We start from the raw sequence: 19694 nt of genomic DNA on the forward strand, positions 1-19694 counted from the left end.
CCGGGCTCGGGTACCGCTCTGCCTGGGGTCCTCTTCTCCTTCCTTCCATGGCGCCTCCTCCCCTATGCCTTTCGGGGCAGGTCTCACCCTCAGGGTTTGGCTCAGTTGCTGCCTTTCCCTGACCTTCGAACGGTGGCTTCTGAACCCCTCGAAGCCCTGACTAAACTTGGCTGAGCGTCAAGCTCTGGGGAAGTCAGAACAAAGCATGATTTCCGGTGGTACCTCTGCCAGGCTTTCTGGTTTTAAGGACGTGAGGCTTCTGGTGCTCCAGGAGGCAGATCACTGTAGCTAGTAGGCTGAGCAAGTTAGAAGGCGTCCCCGTGGAAACAGGGGTTCCTTTTTTTTTAATAAATGACGCAGACAGGTATCCAGTTCCTTGCCGTCCTTTGCCGGGACCTTAGGAGCCCACGAGGAAGCATTGAGGCCTGTCTCTGATGTGCCCTTGGGAAGTGCAGGCGCCTGCAGAGAGGGGCCGAGGGCCCTGGGGAGCCCCTGCGCCCGCCGCCCCGCCAGCCCCCGCAGCCCTGGGGCCTGTGTGTGGAGCGCGGATTCTCCTTTCTGTCTGAGCGGCTGCAGCCCTTGCCCGGGGGTTTCCTCCTCCCGCGCTGTCTTCTGCCCTTCAGACAAGGGGTCGGTCTCCCTGCCCTCAGGGAGGCGAGCGCGGGCCAGCAGTTGGCGGCCGATGGCCGAGGTTCTCCGCGCGGCAGAGGAGAGGCCGCCCCCTCGGTCAGCCAGGCCGGGACGGGCGGAGGAGAGGGGCCTGGACCCTACTGCGGGCCGGGGCTGCGAGGAGGGAACCCTGGCGGAAGGGGGACCATGCGGGCGAGGGCGGCTGGCGGGTCGGGGACCCCAGAACAGGACTCGCCGCGAGCCATTCATCCAGGCTCCCGTGGGCTCGGACTCCTGGCTAGGATTCCATTTATGCAAGATAACTTAAGAGTAAGATACGACACTTTGTCAGACTCTCTTAGTGTTATTTTTAAGTACTTTCTTTACTACATTCTAAGTGTTTTTTCTTCTGATAGATGTCCTTTCAAGGACATTTGTGTTACCATTTGCAGTTTCATCAATTGTGAATAATTCTCACAAAATTTAAAGATGACAAAAGAAGTTAAATGATCTAGAGAATACCAAGAGCTTATAAGCCAATCACTTACCCTAAACACTGCTTTACTCTTCTCAAATATAAATTTAAAAACCCACAGAAACTTGGATAGAGCTGTGAAGATGCTTTCTAGAGACAGCCCTGTAAACAGTTTATGAAAATCCAGATTTTGTTTTTCCCCATATCGGTTGTCTTTTCCTGCTCATGGAATCAGGTTTGAATCTGTGTCTGGAAATGATTTAAGCTAAAGACACAGTTTTTATTTTTGTCTTGAAATGCTGCCTAGGAGAAAAAGGAAGATAAAATTCTTGTGAATTTGCAGTGAAATGTATCTACGGCTCAGAGTTTAGTTTTGCCTTAAATGTGCCAGCAGTACTTCATTCCTCACTGTTTGGAAGTCACTTCTGGTACTGAGAATTGAGTTAAAGATAGTTTAATTTGTAGTTCTAAATTAGTTTAATTATAAGTATTTTTAAAAATATGTAACCATGTAAAGCTTTTTTATTGCAGTGTGGTTGTTTTATAATGTTGTGTTAGTCTCTGCTGTACAGCACAGTGGCTCGGCCGTATGGATACCGCTTCCCTTGGATTTCCTTCCCATCTAGGTCCCTGCGGAGCACTGGGTAGAGTTCCCTGTGTGTGCAGTAGGTCCTCGTTGTCTGTTTTACACATGGTGGTGTATACATGTCAATCCCAATCTCCCAGTTCATCCCGCCCTCCCCTCTTTCCCCCTTGGTATCCGTGCGTTTGTTCTCTACATCTCTGTCTCTATTTCTGCCTCTATTTCTGGTATAAGATCGTCTATACCAGTTTTTTCAGATTCCACGTAGGTGTGTTAACATACGATGCTTGTTTTTGCTGTTAATTTTCCACATGCTTGGAACATTGAAAGATTTCTTTGATTGTATATTTTAAAGCACTTTGTATTATTTATGAAATATGTAACTGTTCTCTTTTCCCATTTTTAATACTGACTGCCTCTGGAGGGAAAAACGTATACTCTCTAGTAGTAACGTGAGATAAATTACCTGTCGATCTCCATAGTTCCTAAATGCTAATTGGAAAGTGCACTTCTAAATGTGTGTGTAATTATGTGTAGAGTATTAGAATGGACTTACATGGTAGTTTAAACCATGGATTACTGTTTTATTGAGTAATACTGAATTTTATTTTTAGATATTTGATTTAATGGATGCCAAAGCACGTGCTGATTGTATCAAAGAAATAGATCTCCTTAAGGTAAATAACAAATGAACTGTTGACTGTTTTGAACATAACTGAGGGGGTTGATAAAAGTGATTTATTAAGATTTCACACTTATAAGGAAAACAGTTTTTGAGATGTAGCTATGCCACACTGAATTCAAATAATGTATAAATTTGAAATCAGTATATTGCCTTTTGGATTCATTGTACACTAATTTAATTGGAATGTTTGGTAGGATTAACTCCCTCCCCCATTTCAAACTAGAAATAGACATAAACATAAAACGTGGAAGAAATTTTTTTCTTGATCATCCCAATTAGACATATTCTAAATGTTAGATAATGCAAATGCATATTTGGCGTGATATATTGAGAATGTGAGCTGATCCAAGGGGTTCACATTATAAAAATAGTATTTCCATATCTTTTTCCGGATTTAGAAAGGGTGGTGTAAAGAGCATTTCAGCTTCTCACCCACTCAGAGCACAGGTCTGAGGTTTGAGTTACCTTCGCACTGCATTTGTTATAGTGAAGTTTCTGTTGAGGAATGCTGTGGCTTATGTTGTATTTTTAACTTTTGGATAAAGCTTGGATGATATTTATGCTGTCCATTTTTGTTTGTGCCCAAAATGAATCAGATTTATTAAAAAAGATAAAAAGTAAGCTCAAAATAAGCCATGCTTCCCACTGTCTACTTATTGTAGTTATTTCCTGGGACAAGAAGAAATAATGTATCATCACAGAGAATGTGGGAGGAAACCTATCTTCTATAAGTAGGAAGAAGAGAAGAAAAGCCTGTGTATACTCTGGGATAATTCATGAATAATTTTCTTTGAGAAATGATTTGTCTTATGTTACCTTGGTTAAAGATTGAACGAAAAGATTGTTAGAAAAGATTGTAAATATGTGTAGACTAATGCGTATATTTCTACAAGGTGAATTTTTTTTAAAGATAATTTAATAATCAGCCCCACAGATAGGTTCAGAATATTCGTAGTATTTGATATAAAGGCAATATTTAGATATAGTAGATGTCAGAGTTTTATCACTGGCTGAAGTTATACTAGGATCAGCCTTCAAAATAGTAAAAGGGATGTGAACTTACCATTGAGTGCCTCTAAGTGATAGTTTACCATTTAGAAGGATATAAATTTTAACAATTGGCTATTTAATTTGGTCATTCATTTATATGCATAGTTTATATATTTGTTGGGCATAGCAGTACTTTAAAAAATTTTAGGTGTATAATGTACTCTATGATTTCTAAGAATATTACTAAAAAATAATTGTTGTATAGTTTTACTTTCAATGATTATAAAACTTATTTCAAAATTTACTAGATGAAAGAAAAATACAGTCATGTTACGATTTCTGTAACTTAAAAATGAAATGCAGTCACTAATTTTATTCTTGTTACAAAACTATAAGTGACTTGGGAATTTACAGTAAGAAAACTTTTTGATGCCTTTGTTTTCCTCAGCAACTCAACCATCCAAATGTAATTAAATATTATGCATCATTCATTGAAGATAATGAACTGAACATAGTTTTGGAATTAGCCGATGCTGGTGATCTATCCAGAATGATAAAGGTAAGGTTTTTTGTTTGATTTAAAAAAAAAAAAAACTAAAGATTTACTTTTTTTTGAGAGTTGTATGTTGCACGTATAGGCACATCGGATGCTTTAAAGACCTCACCACGATGCTTGACATTTGGTAGCCATGTAATCAATGATAGGCCATGGTGGTAGTTGTGATTATGAAGCTAGGTACCTGGTGTCCCCTTGGATGTATTAACACTCCAGAACCAACTTGGAAATAGACCGAGGGTGTGTTGTGTATCAGCTGAAGGTACAGCTCTGCAGCTTGGCTTCTTCACGCTGGTCACCCTCCATCCCACATGTCTGGGCGTCAGGCCGAGGGGCTGGCAGGGACTGTGGAGCAGCCTGGCTGGGCAGCCCCTGTTCGTGGGAGGGACACGCCGAGAGGAGAATGGGCCTCGCGCTCAGTCTTGGGTGTCACACCCTGATTTGACCCTTTAGAAGTCATTTAACTTTCTTTTCTGGAAGTGAAAGTGTTGGTCGCTCAGTCGTGTCTGACTCTTTTGCGACCCTGTGGGCTGCAGCCCGCCAGGCTTCTCTGTCCATGGAATTCGCCTGGCAAAGATACTGGAGTGGGTTGCCATTTCCTTCTCCAGGGTATCTTCCCAACCCAGGGGTCGAACCTGGGTTTCCTGCATTGCAGGCAGATTCTTTACCATTTGAGCCACTGGGTTGAAGTTCACTGACAAGTTACAGAGACTGCCTAATGACAGTAGCCTAAGAACTGGTTATCCTTGGCCTTGGCCTAACTTAACGTCTTCTGTGCGCCACCTTTCCCCCAAAACAGACTAACGCTAGAACCAACTTCATGGGGTCATTTTAAATGATCAATTAATTTATACACACACACACACACATATATTTATATATATGTATGTATGCATGTATACACTCGCAGCAGAACTCCGAAGAGTGCCCCCCATAGGAACACTAAGTCAGAGGAGGCCATCGCTATGTTACATGTTGTTACGTGTATTTCTCTGTTGTGTAAAATCCCGGGACTGACGTGGCGGCTGTGACTTCAGGTTCTCAGGCCTGAGACGTGAGGGCAGACAGGCACTCGGTGGCTGTGTTTGTGGGCACGTCACTGGGTGCTCGCTGCCACCCCGTGTCCTCCGCTTCACGCCGTTGGCCGGAACGGCGTCTTAGGAGCACGTGCAGGTGCGGGAGGCTGGCCTGCGTGCTCTTCATTTGGCTGTCCCTGTGCGAGCTGACCTCCTCTTACTCTGCAAGCGGAGCCCAACAGGGCAGAAATGAGCCAAGACCAACGGAATGAGAAAAGTCAGTGCTATGAGCTCTGAGCCTGCTCCAGCAGAGGAGCCACTCCATCACCAGCATGTGGGCACGGTTCCCAGTCAAGGGGAGGAGGAGGGGGTCTTCACGGTGGATAAGCAGTGGGGCTCGGGTGTGCCCCAGTGGGTGGCCGTGGCATGCTGAAGCCACCACTGAGCCCACTGCAGTCGGGCATCTTTGGTGACTGGCTCATGTGTGTATTTGGCTTCCTCTGGTTGGTCCCAAGTTGGACGTAGGGACAGAAAGTGGGGAAGCTGTCAGTTACTGAGTCCTGGCCGTCTGGGGCTAATTGTTAACAGGAGTTATTGTTTAGCTTCCTGGATTGTCACGAGAGAGAGCAGGGTGACCTCCTGCGAGTCGGACGGAGCAGGCTGGCTTCTCGGGCTGCTTGCTAGAGTGGAAAGGTTGGCTTCCTGACCAGGTTGCTGCGGATTGTGGTTCGAAGGTCTGTTTTTACATGTGCTCTGCCCATTGTCTGTCTGTATATCCAGTCTCTCAGCAGATACTTGAGCACAACCGGTAGTCTGCCACATGGCGTTCTCGTGAGGGGGTTTTAGAAACAGTGTTAGGTGCTTTGCATGCATTATCTGTTTAGTCTTTACAGTGGTTTCAGGAGGTAATTTTGACACCTAGAGAAGAGAAGTATCATTACCAGTAAATAGAAGAACTCTGAAATTAGGTTTGTCTGATGCAAAAATCCATGTGTTTTCCTTGAGAGGCCCTTAAGAATTTTTGTATCACAAAACTCCTTTGAAAAAATCAGATGAAAACCTTTGACCGTCTCTACCTGGAAAATGCTGATGCATACACAGTTTGCATTCCATTCCAAGCCTTCGCAGATGTTCTGATCAAGGTGTTTGTGGATTTGCTAGCAGCGATCCTGCTTCCCAGTGTGAATTTAGCATCAGCCACTTAAACACTGTCCTATCAGTAAACTTCTTTTAGGCCCAGTTTCCTCATCTGTAAGATGGAGAGAGTTTTACAATTTCTAAATATAAAAAGTCTACATAAAAGGAAGGTAATGTTCTCATTATCACAGAACACTATCAAGCTGACTGTCCCATGGTAGGATGACTCACTGCTCGTCAGCTTTCTGTTTTAGGGACTTCCCATCACTGCCACAGAGAGCTAACCACCAACAAAAATGTGTCTTTGCAATTTAATTAACAAAGAAAGAAATGCAAATACACAAAAGAAAAATCTTAGAAAAACAGCTGTCTATCAAGATGAGACATATAAAAGCATCTGTAAATGATCCCTCCCAGAGGACAGGGACCACAGGGAGGGCCCTGTGTGGACATGGGGTGTTGCAGGCCCCCAGGACTCAGACAGAGACCCACACTGAAGATAAGAAACTGGACCAACACGAGTCCAGAGATAACTGATCCACAGGCATGAACCAGATCAACTGGTAACGGAGGGCAAAATTCTTTGCTTGAACCTTTAGGAATAAGAGTTATTTAATTACTTACAGGGGAAAGGAAAGTGGGCAAGTCCCTATTGGGCAAATGCCTGCTGAAGCAGATAAAAGAGACCATTTCAGTTGTAGAGTCTCACCCTAGACTGAGTGCTTGATGACTGAGGGGTTTGATTTTAGAGTTTGCTTTCTTGTTCAGTCTGCTTTTCTTCCTTCACACTTAAAGGCTGCCATTCCTGGCCTGGGGCCAAGGCGTGCCGGCGCCTGTAGCATTTACCTTGGGAGAATACTCCTGTCCTGACCCCTGGAGAAAAGCGACTCTAGACCAGGGCACCTTACAGAAGCCCTGTTAACCTCTGTCGTCAGCAGACTCAGGTTTCTCTGGCCAGGTGAAGAAGGAAAAATTTGTCAGTGTGAACTTACATTTTTTGTGGTGATGAACTCAGCTCTGTGTTTAAACAGATTTGTCATAAGTTGACATTATCAAGGAAATTTTTAAGCAACTGACTCAGTGGATCTAGTAAGTTAGATTGAGAACAGAATTCTGTGTGGTAATGAGTAGTAACTTTACCATTTATAGAATTGACAGCTATACCCTTAAAGCATCCATCATGTAGAAGATGATATGGGAAACTTTTTTAAAAGAAAAAAAAAAAACTTTTTAGAAAGTATCAACTGATTCCTAGTGAGACGCTTACAGAGCCACTCAGCGTGCTTTGGTAGAAGACGGAAGCGGTTCTTCTTCAGAGGGTTAGCACCCTCATCCCTGAGTGCTCCGCCCATGGGCTCTTCTGTCAGCCTGTCCTGGTCTTGTCCTTCATCAGAGCTGCCACCAGTTTGCCTCTCAAGAAGACACTCTGGTTCTGGTTTTCCAGGTCCTTGGAGCGCTTCTAAAGGCTGAAAGTCGTATTATCAAATCTGTAGATCTGATGGTACTCTCAGCATAGTGACTATAACAGTGTGCAGTGTGCAGAATGGAAAGTTTGACGGTGCAGTTTCACATGAATGGAATGTCTTCACATCCTGATTATAGTCCTGGGAGTCTTTTGCAGGATGATATTTCAGACCTGATCAAATGCCTAGTTGTATTGGGAAGGAGTTATTTATTAACTTGGGAGAATCTGACCTGTGGAATCTCCCCAGGTCCTTCAGCAAATAAAACCACTCTGATTGTGGATTGCTGCATGTCAGTTGAACACCGAGTTGTGACTTTTCTTTTCATTTGACTTAGTAAGCCTGCTGCTGATGCTAAGTCACTTCAGTCGTGTCCGACTCCGTGTGATCCCATAGACAGCAGCCCACCAGGCTCCCCTGTCCCTGGGATTCTCCAGGCAAGAACACTGGAGTGGGTTGCCATTTCCTTCTCCAATGCATGAAAGTGCAGTCGCTCAGTTGTGTCTGACTTAACGACCCCATGGACTGCAGCCTACCAGGCTCCTCCATCCATGGGATTTTCCAGGCAAGAGTACTGGAGTGGGGTGCCACTGCCTTCTCCGCTTAGTAAGCCTACAGTTTACTTATTATTTTTTTAAATATATAATGTCTCTCATTAGTTTTCTCAAGTGGTGAATATCCCTAACTTTCCTCCCTATATTCTCATCTCCCAGATTAACCACTGACTTTTACGTGCATAAAACCTTTCCAACTTTATAGTCTATCTTTACAGTTCAGTTCCGTTGCTCAGTCGTGTCTGACTCTCTGCGACCCCATGGACTGCAGCACACCAGGCTTCCCTGTCCATCACCAACTCCTGAAGCTTGCTCAAACTTATGTCCATCGAGTCGGTGATGCCATCCAACCATCTCATCCTCTGTCTTCCCCTTTCCCTTCTCCCTTCAATCTTTCCCAGGACCAGGATCTTTTCCAATAAGTCGTTCTTTGCATCAGGTGGCCAAAGTATTGGAGTTTCCGCTTCAACATCAGTCCTTCCAATGAACATTTAGGACTGATTTCTTTTAGGATGGGCTGGTTGGATCTCCTTGCAGTCCAAGGGACTCTCAAGAGTCTTCTCCAACACCACAGTTCAAAAGCATCAATTCTTCAGCGCTTAGCTTTCTTTATAGTCCAACTCTCACATCCATACATGACTACTGGAAAAATCATAACTTTGACTAGACAACCTTTGTTGGCAAAGTAATGTCTCTGCTTTTTAATATGCTGTCTAGGTTGGTCATAACTTTTCTTCCAAGGAGCAAGCATCTTTTAATTTCATGGCTGCAGTCACCATCTGCAGTGATGTTGGAGCCCCCCAAAAAATAAAGTCTCTCACTGTTTCCACTGTTTTCCGATCTATTTGCCATGAAGTGATGGGACCGGATGCCATGATCTTAGTTTTTTGAATGATGAGCTTTAAGCCAACTTTTTCTCTGTCCTCTTTATCTTTCATCAAGAGACTCTTTAGTTCTTCTTCGCTTTCTGCCATAGGGGTGGTATCATCTGCATATCTGAAGTTATTGACATTTCTCCCAGCAATCTTGATTTCAGCTTGTGCTTCATCCAGCCCAGCATTTCGCATGATGTACTCTGCATATAAGTTAAATAAGCAGGGTGACAGTATACAGCCTTGAAGTACTCCTTTCCTGATTTGGAACCAGTCTGTTGTTCCATGTCCAGTTCTAACTGTTGCTTCTTGACCTGCATACAGATTTCTCAGAAGGCAGGTCAGGTGGTCTGGTATTCCCATCTTTTTCAGAATTTTCCAGTTTGTTGTGATCCACACAGTCAAAGGCTTTGACATAGTCAATGAAGCAGAAGTAGATGTTTTTCTTGAACTCTCTTGCTTTTTTGATATCTGACATACACAAATAGAAAAATATATACTGATACATGTATTCTTTTTCAGAAACATATCACAGTGCATTTTATTATTGCTTCATTGATAAACAGTTGGACTATTTCCATTGTTTAATTTGTTCAGGGAAAGCTCTACTACAAAACCCTGTGTATTTTAATACAACAGTCTCATACACAATTTAACAGACAATTACAGATGCTTCTATAAAATAGCTGAGTAATAACGTATATGTATTTTAAGTCATAACAAATACTGCCAAGTTGTTTTCTCAAATAGTTACACCAGTTTGTAACCTTTGAGAATATGCTCTTTGCTTCTGCATTTACCGCACATTGACTGTGCGCTGTATTCGTGTCATGCGCCTTCTTGGAGCTCATTGTCTAGGAGAGACAGGTGTTTGATGCTCAGAGAACTGCACAACCAAAGTTGTAAGTTTTATAAGGTTGCAGGATAAAGTAGAGTGGTGGTTTACAGCAGAGAGCCTAATCTAGACAGGGAGCTTCTGAGGGCGAGAGGAGAACTTGAAGCACTGGTGTTCCATGACTGTGCTGTGGGTGCTTAGTCTTGGTGATTGAGCTCCAGGCTCCTTATCTGTGAAATTGGGTTAATAATTACCTGCCTTACTGTGTCCTTAAAAGGGCTTAATTGTATATATATGTATATGTAACTGTGGCGTTCGAGGAGACTCTTGAGAGTCCTTTGGACTGCTAGGAGATCAAACCAGTCAGTCCTAAAGGAAATCAACCCTGATATTCAATGGAAGGACTGATGCTAAAGCTGAAGCTCCAATACTTTGGCCACCTGATGCGAAGAACTGACTCATTGGAAAAGACCCTGATGCTGGGAAAGATTGAGGGCAGGAGGAGACACGGGTTGCAGATGAGATGATTTGATAGCATCACTGACTCAGTGGACATGAATTTGAGGAAACTGGGGGATAGTGGAGGACGGAAGAGCTTGGCGTGCCACAGTCCGTGGGGTCACAAAGAGTGCACACAACTTAGAGACTGAGCAACAATGGTGTATACATGTATTTGTTTTTGTAGGTATATGTACAAGTATGGCACCCCACTCCAGTACTCTTGCCTAGAAAATCCCATGGACGGAGGAGCCTGGTGGGCTGCAGTCCATGGGGTCGCTAAGAGTCGGACACGACTGAGCGACTTCACTTTCACTTTTCACTCTCATGCGTTGGAGGAGGAAATGGCAACCCACTCTAGTGTGCTTGCCTGGAGAATCCCAGGGATGGGGGAGCCTGGTAGGCTGCTGTCTATGGGGTCACACAGAGTCGGACACGACTGAAGCAACTTAGCAGCAGCAGCATGTACAAGTATATGCACATACTTATAGTTACCTGTGCTGTCTGAATATGTGACAGCTATTCAATAGGTATTACTGGAATATGCGTTACTCTGTTTAAATGCTCTGGGTATCGCTTCTCCCCTTTCTTTTCATCACACTCTTCACAGATGACAGCCTGCCTCCTCTTCACAGGGAATGGGCATCATCAGTCAGGGTGCCTTCCCCTTCCCAAGGCCTCGCCTGCCGGACCACCCTGGCCCTGTTGCTGCTTTCCCTGCTGGACAGGAGGCGCTCCTGTGTGTCCACCCACGTGGGTTCTTTGTCCTGTCTCTGCCACAGGTATCAGAAACCTCCATCATGTATTCTCCGACCTGAGTGCATCTTCCTGTGCTGGCATTGAGCACACTCATGTCCACATGCACACACGTCCCTCCTTCACGCGTTCACTGATGCACCTGAGAACCCTGTCTTTAGTGGGAAGACAGAAGGACAGGCGAGCCGTGTGCAGGATGTCCAACGTCAGTCAGCACCGCGAGGAGGATGAGGTCAGGTTCAGAGAGGGCGCTGCTGTCCAGACAGGTGACAAGGGCGGCCCTGCGCCTTCAGTCCTGGCATTCCCGCTGCCGCCTGGCATCTGCTTCCCGCCACCCGCGTTCTGCGTGTCTCCACCGTCGGCCACTCCCTGCTGACCCGGTCTCAGACACCCCCGGGGCCCGCGTGTATGGGCTCTGCTCCTCGGCCGCCTGAGCCTCTGCCTCACCCCCTCCTTCCTAGAGCACAGCACCCGCCCCCCACGCTGCCTATCCTTCCTCCTGGCCCCCCCCACTGCCTAGAGTCCCGCAGCGCCTCGGTTTTCTCCCCGCCTCTCTGGACACTCCTCATTCTTCTTGACTGAGTGGTTCGTTCTCTTCCTCCCGGTCTTTTCTGGCTGAGCTTTCAGAGCTTCAGTCCGGGGTATTTTCGCGGTTTGCTTTCCCCTCCTTTCTGGGCTGGCCTTGCTCGTTCCTGTGCATCACTGACTCCCTAGGCTCTCGGGAATCCGGTTCTTGTCTTGAGCGTGGAGCTCTGTCTGCACCCTGAGCGCATCCGAGCCCCCGCGTCTGCCCAGACTGCGGTGCCCCCCCGGGGAGACCCTCTGGAGCTGGCCCGCGCTCAGAGTTGTTTCCCTCCTTCCGAATGCTGCTCCGCTTTCTCCGTCAGCTCCATGTCCACCCTCTCCCCTGAGGGAAGGACGGGCACCTGTCCCCTGGAACGCGACATCCGCTTCTCCGTCAGTCTCTAAGAGAGAGAAACAGAGAAGAAAGGCCTCTGCCCCAGACCGCCCTGGCGCCCCGGTTGAGCCCGGGAGCCGCTGGGGTCCAAAAGAGACCCTGGGGAAGGCGCCCGCCTGCCTGTGGCCTCCCGCACAGTAGGCGCTCCGCGGACACTTACTGCGGTCGGTCCCGCCCCCGCCCCGGGTGCTCTGTCCCCAGGCTGGGCGTGTGTCCGTCAGTCCTGCCGCTCCCCGCTCATTCACCACTTCCTCAGGAATGGTCTCTTAGACCAGGACCAGGCATGGTGTCTCAGGACTCCTTACACCGTCGTGCATTTGCTTGTGGGGTGGTTTTCCTGTCTGGATTTCCCGTGTGACCTTGTTGAGTGTGGGGACTGCCTGCTTTGCTCCCTGGGCTGCTTTAATTTTCTAGGGAGCGCCTGGCTGACGGCAGCAACTCAGGAAATGTCTGGGGACGGTATGTGTGAGACCGGAAGCCCTCTTCTCTGTCCGCCCCTCTGTTCCAGGGGCCCGTTGGGAAACATGGCTGGTGGCTCCTGCCGTTTCACGCTTCAGTCCCACGAGGACTTGCTCACATCCAAGTGGAATGTGGAAGGGGAGGAGACAGCGTTCTGATACAGGAAGGGGCTTTTTGGCCCTAAGAAATGCTAATGTTGTTTTCTCAACCTTCTAATTTGTGCTCTATGTCATTCTTTATATAAGAGACTACATTACCAAAAAATAAAAAATGATAGGGACTTCTTTTATGAAGGAGTTTGGCAGTGACTTGAGCTTTGCAAAGGATAGCAATAGATCCGAGGAGCATGGTTCATTTCTTGATGGTACGTGATACTGTAAATCACCGTGCATCACAACGTACCCCACTGTCTCAACGCTCCCGCTTAATTGGGGTGGAAGCGGAAAGATCGCTCCTGGTCTGTATTCCAGGAAGGAACCTCTGGATAGCGTTGCATCAAAGATTTTTACAAGTAAATAATTAATTGGTTTAGAGCAGGCTGACAAATATAATTAAGCAATTTATAGTTGAAATATTCAGTATTTCTCTAATTAGTGACAGAGGAATACCTGAGGCTGTGGTCAGATGAAATACTTCCCAGATGAGTTTTAAGATGAAAGGAAATCCAAAATTTTTCATCATGTATTTCTTTATCATCAGTAATCAGAATTTTAAAGGAAAAGGTTCTTACAGAGTGGCGATTGGGTTACAGTTTATCCAGTTGTCATATATATGCTGTACATTTTCTTTACTGCATCCTAAATTGAACCAGTACATGTTCCACTTTGTAGTATGCCTTATTAATACTATATATTTCACTTTTCTGTTGCTTAGAAACATATTTGGTGATGGAGACTTAGTATAGAGGAGATGAGAGACTAATCTCAGAACTATATAAACACAAGCTTTGTTCATTTCACTTTGTCAGTAGAAATATTCTTAAAATATATTTAAAATTTTTGTAGCCCATTTTTCCAAAATATATTCTTTGAACTATTTATAAGTTCCTATATTTATAATTGCCTTTTAGAAAGTCAGATTGAGTCAGAAGAGAATATAAGTTTATATAGTTCACATATTTTTTAAAGCTATATTTTACTAAAATATCAGTAAAACAAAATATAACCGAGTATAATAAATCCCTTGAAGGGAAACTCAGAAGTTTTTTAATCTGCCAAAAAATTGTCATACCGCACCTCACTGGCTAAGAGGAAAGTGAGTATTATTGTTACAGATGTTTTTTAGCGACACATGCAATTCAGATAATTTAAATTGAACTCTGTTTTGTGCCAAGAGTTTGGCACAATTTCAGATAATTACTTAAGGTTATCTCTTCCCCCCACCCAGTTTTGTTGAGCTGTAATTGAAATACGTGACTGTATAGGTCTAAGGTGTGCAGCATAATGGTTTGACTTACCTGTATGATACTGTGAAATGAATATTGCAGTAAGTTTAGTTAACATCCACCATCTCATCGAGGTACACTGAAAAGCTAGAATGTTTCACTCTCAAACCCACCTGAGAAAAGACTTTGGATGCTGATTTTCTCTTCATTACAGTCAGCTTGTGGTGCAAGCAGGTGCCTTTCCTGAAGGAAACACTGTGCGTGGGTCTCCTTACCAGCTGCTTACCTAACAACACACCCAGGCTCATAATGGGCTGTGTGGCATGCCTCTCACAACACACAGGATGGCCAGTTCACACAGCCACCTGTTTTGGAGGGTTCAGTTATCCCGAGTGCATTTTCAGTGCTGGGACACTGCAGGGAGATATGGTGGGTGTGAACCAGCCAGTTGTATCTGCCTGCAAAAACACTTCTCACCCAGGAAGAGCTAGAATGTCTCACTCTCAAACCCTCCTAAGAAAACACTTTGGGTGCTGATTCTCTATTTGCTAGTCAGTTCCTGGCGCAAGCAAGTCACTTTCCTGAAGGAAACACTGTGCTTGGATCTCCTTACTATGAGCTCGTCTAATAAAGTCCCTAGGTTTATAATGCATTGTATGGGTATGCCACTCACCACCCAGAGAACCACCAGTTCACACAACTTCCTTTATGGAAAGGTTCAGTTTTTCTCAAGTGTGTATATTCAGTGCTAGACAATGCTGGGTGTGAACCTGCTAATTTGGGTCCGCTGGCCAAAACAGTATTCTCACCCTCTAAATGCCAAAATGTTTCACTCTCAAATTCACCCAAGAAAACACTATGGGTGCTGATTCTCTCTTTACTAGAGTCAGTTCTTGGGAAAGCAAGTGACTTCTCTGCAGGAAAATACTTGATCCCCTTACTAGGAACTCATCTAATAGAACACCTAGGCTCATAAAGAGTTGTATAGTTGTGCCACTCACCCCCCAGAAGACAACCAATTCATACAGCTTCTTTCTTGAAAAGGTTTAGTTCGTCCAGATTGTGTATTTTCAGTCTGGGACATTGCAGAGTAATATGCTGGGTGGGCGGAGCAGGCAATGGCACCCCACTCCAGTACTCTTGCCTGGAAAATCCCATGGATGGAGGAGCCTGGTGGGCTGCAGTCCATGGGGTCGCTAAGAGTCGGACACAACTGAGCAACTTCACTTTCACGCATTGGAGAAGGAAATGGCAACCCACTCCAGTGTTCTTGCCTGGAGAATCCCAGGGACGGGGGAGCCTCGTGGGCTGCCATCTATGGGGTCGCACAGAGTCGGACACGACTGAAGCGACTTAGCAGCAGCAGCATGCTGGGTGGGACTCTATCAGTTGGGGTCTATTGGCACATACATTGTGCTCACCCTGGGAAAGCTAGAATGTTCACCCTCAGACCCACCAAGGAAATCACTTTGGGTGCTGATTCTTCAGTGCAGTCAATTCTTGGTGCAAACTAACAACTTTTCTGAAGGAAACACTTTTCTTGGATCTCCTTACTAGCAGCTCATCTAATAGAACACCTAAATTCCTAGTTCCTAGCAAAAAAGGAAAACTTTTTTTTTTCTTTTGATGAGAACCCTTAGGCTTTACTCTCCCAACAACTCTGCTGTATCAGATAGCAGTGTTGTCTGGAGCATCATGCTGTGCATCACACCCCTGGTACATACTTACCTTAGAGCTGGAAGTTTGTACCTCCTGACCCCCTTCATCCAGCTTCCCCGTCACTTAACCCCTTGCCTCAGGCGACCACAAATCTGATCTCTCTTTTTTTTTTTAATGAGATGGTGTGTGTGTTTGCGCATTTAGATTTCATGTGTAAGTGACATCATGCAGTATTTGTCTTTCTCTGTCTGACTTATTTCACTTAGCACAGTGCCTTCAGGGTTTGTGTGTGATTTTGCACATGACAGGATATCCTTGTTTTTTATGACTTTATAATACTCCATTGTATACATACTGCAACTGCTTTATTGGCCAATCAGTTCAGTTCAGTTGCTCATTTGTGTCTGACTCTTTGCAACCCCATGGACTGCAGCACGCCAGGCTTCCCTGTCCATCTCCAACTCCCAGAGCTTGCTCAAACTCAAGTCTGTTGAGTCAGTGATTCCATCCAACCACCTCATCCTCTGTTGTCCGCTTCTCCTCCTGCCTTCAATCTTTCCCAGCCTCAGGGTCTTTTCCAGTCCCGCACACTTAGGTTGTTACCATGTCTTGGCTACTGTAAATGATGCAGCAATAAACACGGGGGTGCAGGTATCTTTTCAAGATAGTGTTTTAGTTTCCTTTGGATATGTTCCCAGAAGTGGAATTGCTGGATCATATGGTAGTTTTACTTTTAACTTTTCAAGGACCTCCATACTGTTTTCCATAATAGCTGTACCAACCCCAACAACTGTGTACAAGGGTTCTCTTTTCCCCACATTCTCACAGTGTTTGTTACCTGTTGTCTTTTTTTGGTGGCCATTTTAACAGGCATGAAATGGTATCTCATTGCGATTTTGATTTGCATTTCTATAATGACAAGTGATGTTGAGCGTCTTTTCCATGTTCTTTTTGGCCATTCTTTTATCTTTGGAAAAACGTCTACTCAGGTCTTTTGCTTCTTTGTTAATTGACTTATTATTTTTAGTTTGGTTATTTTTTGCTATTGAGTTGTGTGGGTTCTTTCTATATTTTGGATAGTAACCCCTCATCAGATACATTTGCCAATATGTTTTCCCATTCTGTAGGCTGCCTTTTCGCTTTTTGATTGTTTCTTTGCTGTGCAGAAGCCCTTTAGTTTGATGTCACCGTACTTGCTTGTTATTTTGCTGCTTATGCTCTAGGTGTCATATCGAAAAAATCATCGTCAAGGAGCTCTTCTGTGTTTTCTTCTAGGCGTTTCAGTTTCAGGTCTCACATTTAAGTCTTTAATTTGTTTAGAGTTAATTTTTGTGAGTGGTGAAAATTAAGGTTTCAGTTTTATTCTTTTACACGTGGATGTCAAATTTTCCCAGCACTGTTTATTGAAGAGACTGTCATTTTTATATCGAGTATTTTTGGCTCCCTTGTCAAATATTAGTTACCTGTAAATGCTTAGGCTTATTTATGGGCTCTCAGTTCTTTTCCATTGGTCTGTGTGTCTGTTTTTATGCCAGTACCATACTGGTTTGATTTCTGTAAGTTCATAATGTGGGTCTCATCAGGAATTGTGATGCCTCCCACTTTACTCATCTTTCTCTGTATTGCTTTGGCTTTGGGGGGTGTTTTGTGGCTCCACATAAATTTTCGAATTGTTTTGTCTACTTCTGTGATAAACTCCATTGGAATCTTAATGTGGATTGTGTTGAATCTATAGATGGCTTTTGGTAGTATTGACATTTTAATAATATTAGTTATTCTGTTTATGAACATGGGATTCTTTTCCATTTATTTGTGTCTTTGATTTGTTTCTTCATCTTGTAGTTTTATGAGTAGAGGCTGTTTACCTCCTTAGTTTTAAGCTTACTCCTAAATATCTTATTGTAAATGGAATACATTTTATTTTTTCAGATAATTCACTACTACTGTATAGAAACACTACTGATTTTTGTATGTTAATTTTTTTATCCTGTGACTTCACTGAATTTGTTGATTAGAATTGCTTTTTTGATAGAGTCTTTAGAATTTTGTTTACCTATAAAATGATGTCATCTTCAAACAGAGACAGTTTTACTTCTTCCTGCTCAGTTCTGATGCATGTCATTTGTTTTCTTGTCTGATTGCTCTGACCAGTTCTTCCAGGGCTGGGCTGAATAGAGGTGGAGAGAGTGAGATCCCGCACATCCTGTTCCTGAGTTAGGCCCTCTCTTCTTATTCATAACATATTTAGATACAGATTTATTCTTAAATCGTCAACTTTATATTTCCTGTGGTTACCACTTGTGTGGCATTTCCTTTAACTTTGGTAGGAGCGTTAAGACTCTTTTCTTTATAAAACATAAACTTAATTTTTTTTTTTTTTTTTGCTGTCTGTAGAAAATGCACTTTTTATTTGTTTTTAATTGCTAATTATCACAAACTAACCGCTTAAAAGACAAACATGTTATCTCACAATTTGGGGGGTTAGTGAGTTCACATCCTGCTTTGTGGGTTCTCTGCCCAGGACGCTAGAAACTGAAATCGAGGCGCCAGCTGGGGCCACGATCTCACCTGAGGTTTAGGATTCTCCTCGTTGACTGGATTGTTGGGAGAATTCAGTTCCTGTGGCTGTGTGACTGACGTCCATGCTCGCCTCCTGAGTGTCAGCTGGGAGCCATCCGCGAGGCCGCGTGTCCATCTCTGCAGCTAGCAGTTTGCTCCCTTATGGCCAGCAGGAGAGTCTCTGGCTTTGAATTTCTCTGAGTTCTTTGAAGAGCTTACCCAATCAGATCAAGTTCACCCGAGATGATCTGCCCCGTGATTAACTCAAACTACCGCTTAGAGCCCTCATTACAGCTGCAGAATCCTTGCTGTCACGTAAGATAACCTGACACGGAGGGGATGGTTCATCACGCTCACAACCCAGCTCACACTCAAGGGGAGAGGTGGGTACACCGCAGACTTGGATGAATTACTGAAAACATCAACAAATCTTGGAGATAATTATTATCTTCAATTGTTACAACTTGTAAATCTTGTTCACCTTCTTAGTGTGGTTGTTTTTTTTACATCTGCAGACATATTCTTATCTGTTCTTATCCAATTTTAAATGCTGTACTGGAAAGAAAAGCACTTAGAAACGTCTTCTACACTCTTGACCTTTGGATCCTTAAAGCAGTAAAGTCTCCCCAGCAGTGCCATCTATCTTTGTTGATGGTGATTTATGGCTTGGAGGGTACAGACATGTCCATTTCAGCATCTGGCATAAAGTGTGCCGCCCGAGCCAGACCACAGGGAGAATGGCCAGTTCTCCCAAGCACAGCCTGTTTCCTGCGAGGTCTCTTATGTAAGGTTGCCACCTATCTTATGTTATCTTATGTCTTCAAAATTATTCAGATGTCTTAAGGTTGCAAATTAGCGGCGCTGTCTGGAAAAAGCTATACAGAACTGAATATTGTATACATAGGTACCTGCTCATCACGCTCAGTACGCCTGTGTGTGTGTGACCAAAAAGGCTTATGTCCATGCGGGGTGCATGTGTAGGTATGTTATACAGCAGTATTTTCATAGAAGCAGTATTGCTGATAAAATAGCCCTTGGGTTTTCTTTGAAACCTAAGACATTTGGTGATGAAATAGTATTGAACTTAGGGATTTTAATAAATTGAAAATTATGTGCCATAATGTAAGCACAGTGAAAAGGGGGGTAAGTTTTTGAACTGTGTGTAAATTTTTAACTGTGTTTACATAGAAAAGAAATTAGAAGGGAACTTTTTGCTCCTATTTGAAGGTAATGTTGGTGGAAAGTTGCCTCTGAGAACTTTATGCACACAGACACCAGTGCTGGTAGCTGAAGACAAGTAAGGGAGAAGGGCTCAGACTTGTGGTTCATTTTCTTTCGTTCATATTTCTACTGAGAGACTTTTACTGGCTCCTTATTGTTCCACTGTTTTCCTTGTCCATTAAGAATATATTTCCGTATTCTCTCTTCACTGTTGTCTGGTTTAATATAACCAGAAAGACGTCATCAGAGAGACAAGCGCTCTTGTTTGCCTTTGTAGCTTTCCACGTCACCCTAAAGATGGACTTGCCACTTTTTCGTCTCACCGTCTGTCTGTAGTCCTCTAATGCAGTAGAGGCAATGTCTTAAGCATTTTCAGATATTTCCCCATCAGCTTTAGGCACTTGGAAGCTTCCAGGTTATCCACA

General features: G+C 44.1%; 1 protein-coding gene across 4 annotated transcripts in view; it reads left to right on the forward strand.

Moving 5' to 3' along the window:
* The window catches only part of NEK7 (NIMA related kinase 7), a 138304-nt gene that overhangs the window by 76368 nt on the left and 42242 nt on the right, over positions 1-19694 (forward strand). For all 4 annotated transcript variants that reach the window (XM_055583145.1, XM_055583148.1, XM_055583146.1 and 1 more), the window contains 2 exons: positions 2282-2344; positions 3791-3901. In XM_055583145.1, the coding sequence (XP_055439120.1) occupies positions 2282-2344; positions 3791-3901 (174 nt within the window). The remainder of the gene's footprint in view (positions 1-2281; positions 2345-3790; positions 3902-19694) is intronic.

The sequence above is a fragment of the Bubalus kerabau genome, chromosome 5 (genome assembly GCF_029407905.1).
Source record: "Bubalus kerabau isolate K-KA32 ecotype Philippines breed swamp buffalo chromosome 5, PCC_UOA_SB_1v2, whole genome shotgun sequence".
In the NCBI taxonomy this organism is placed as follows: domain Eukaryota; kingdom Metazoa; phylum Chordata; class Mammalia; order Artiodactyla; family Bovidae; genus Bubalus; species Bubalus kerabau.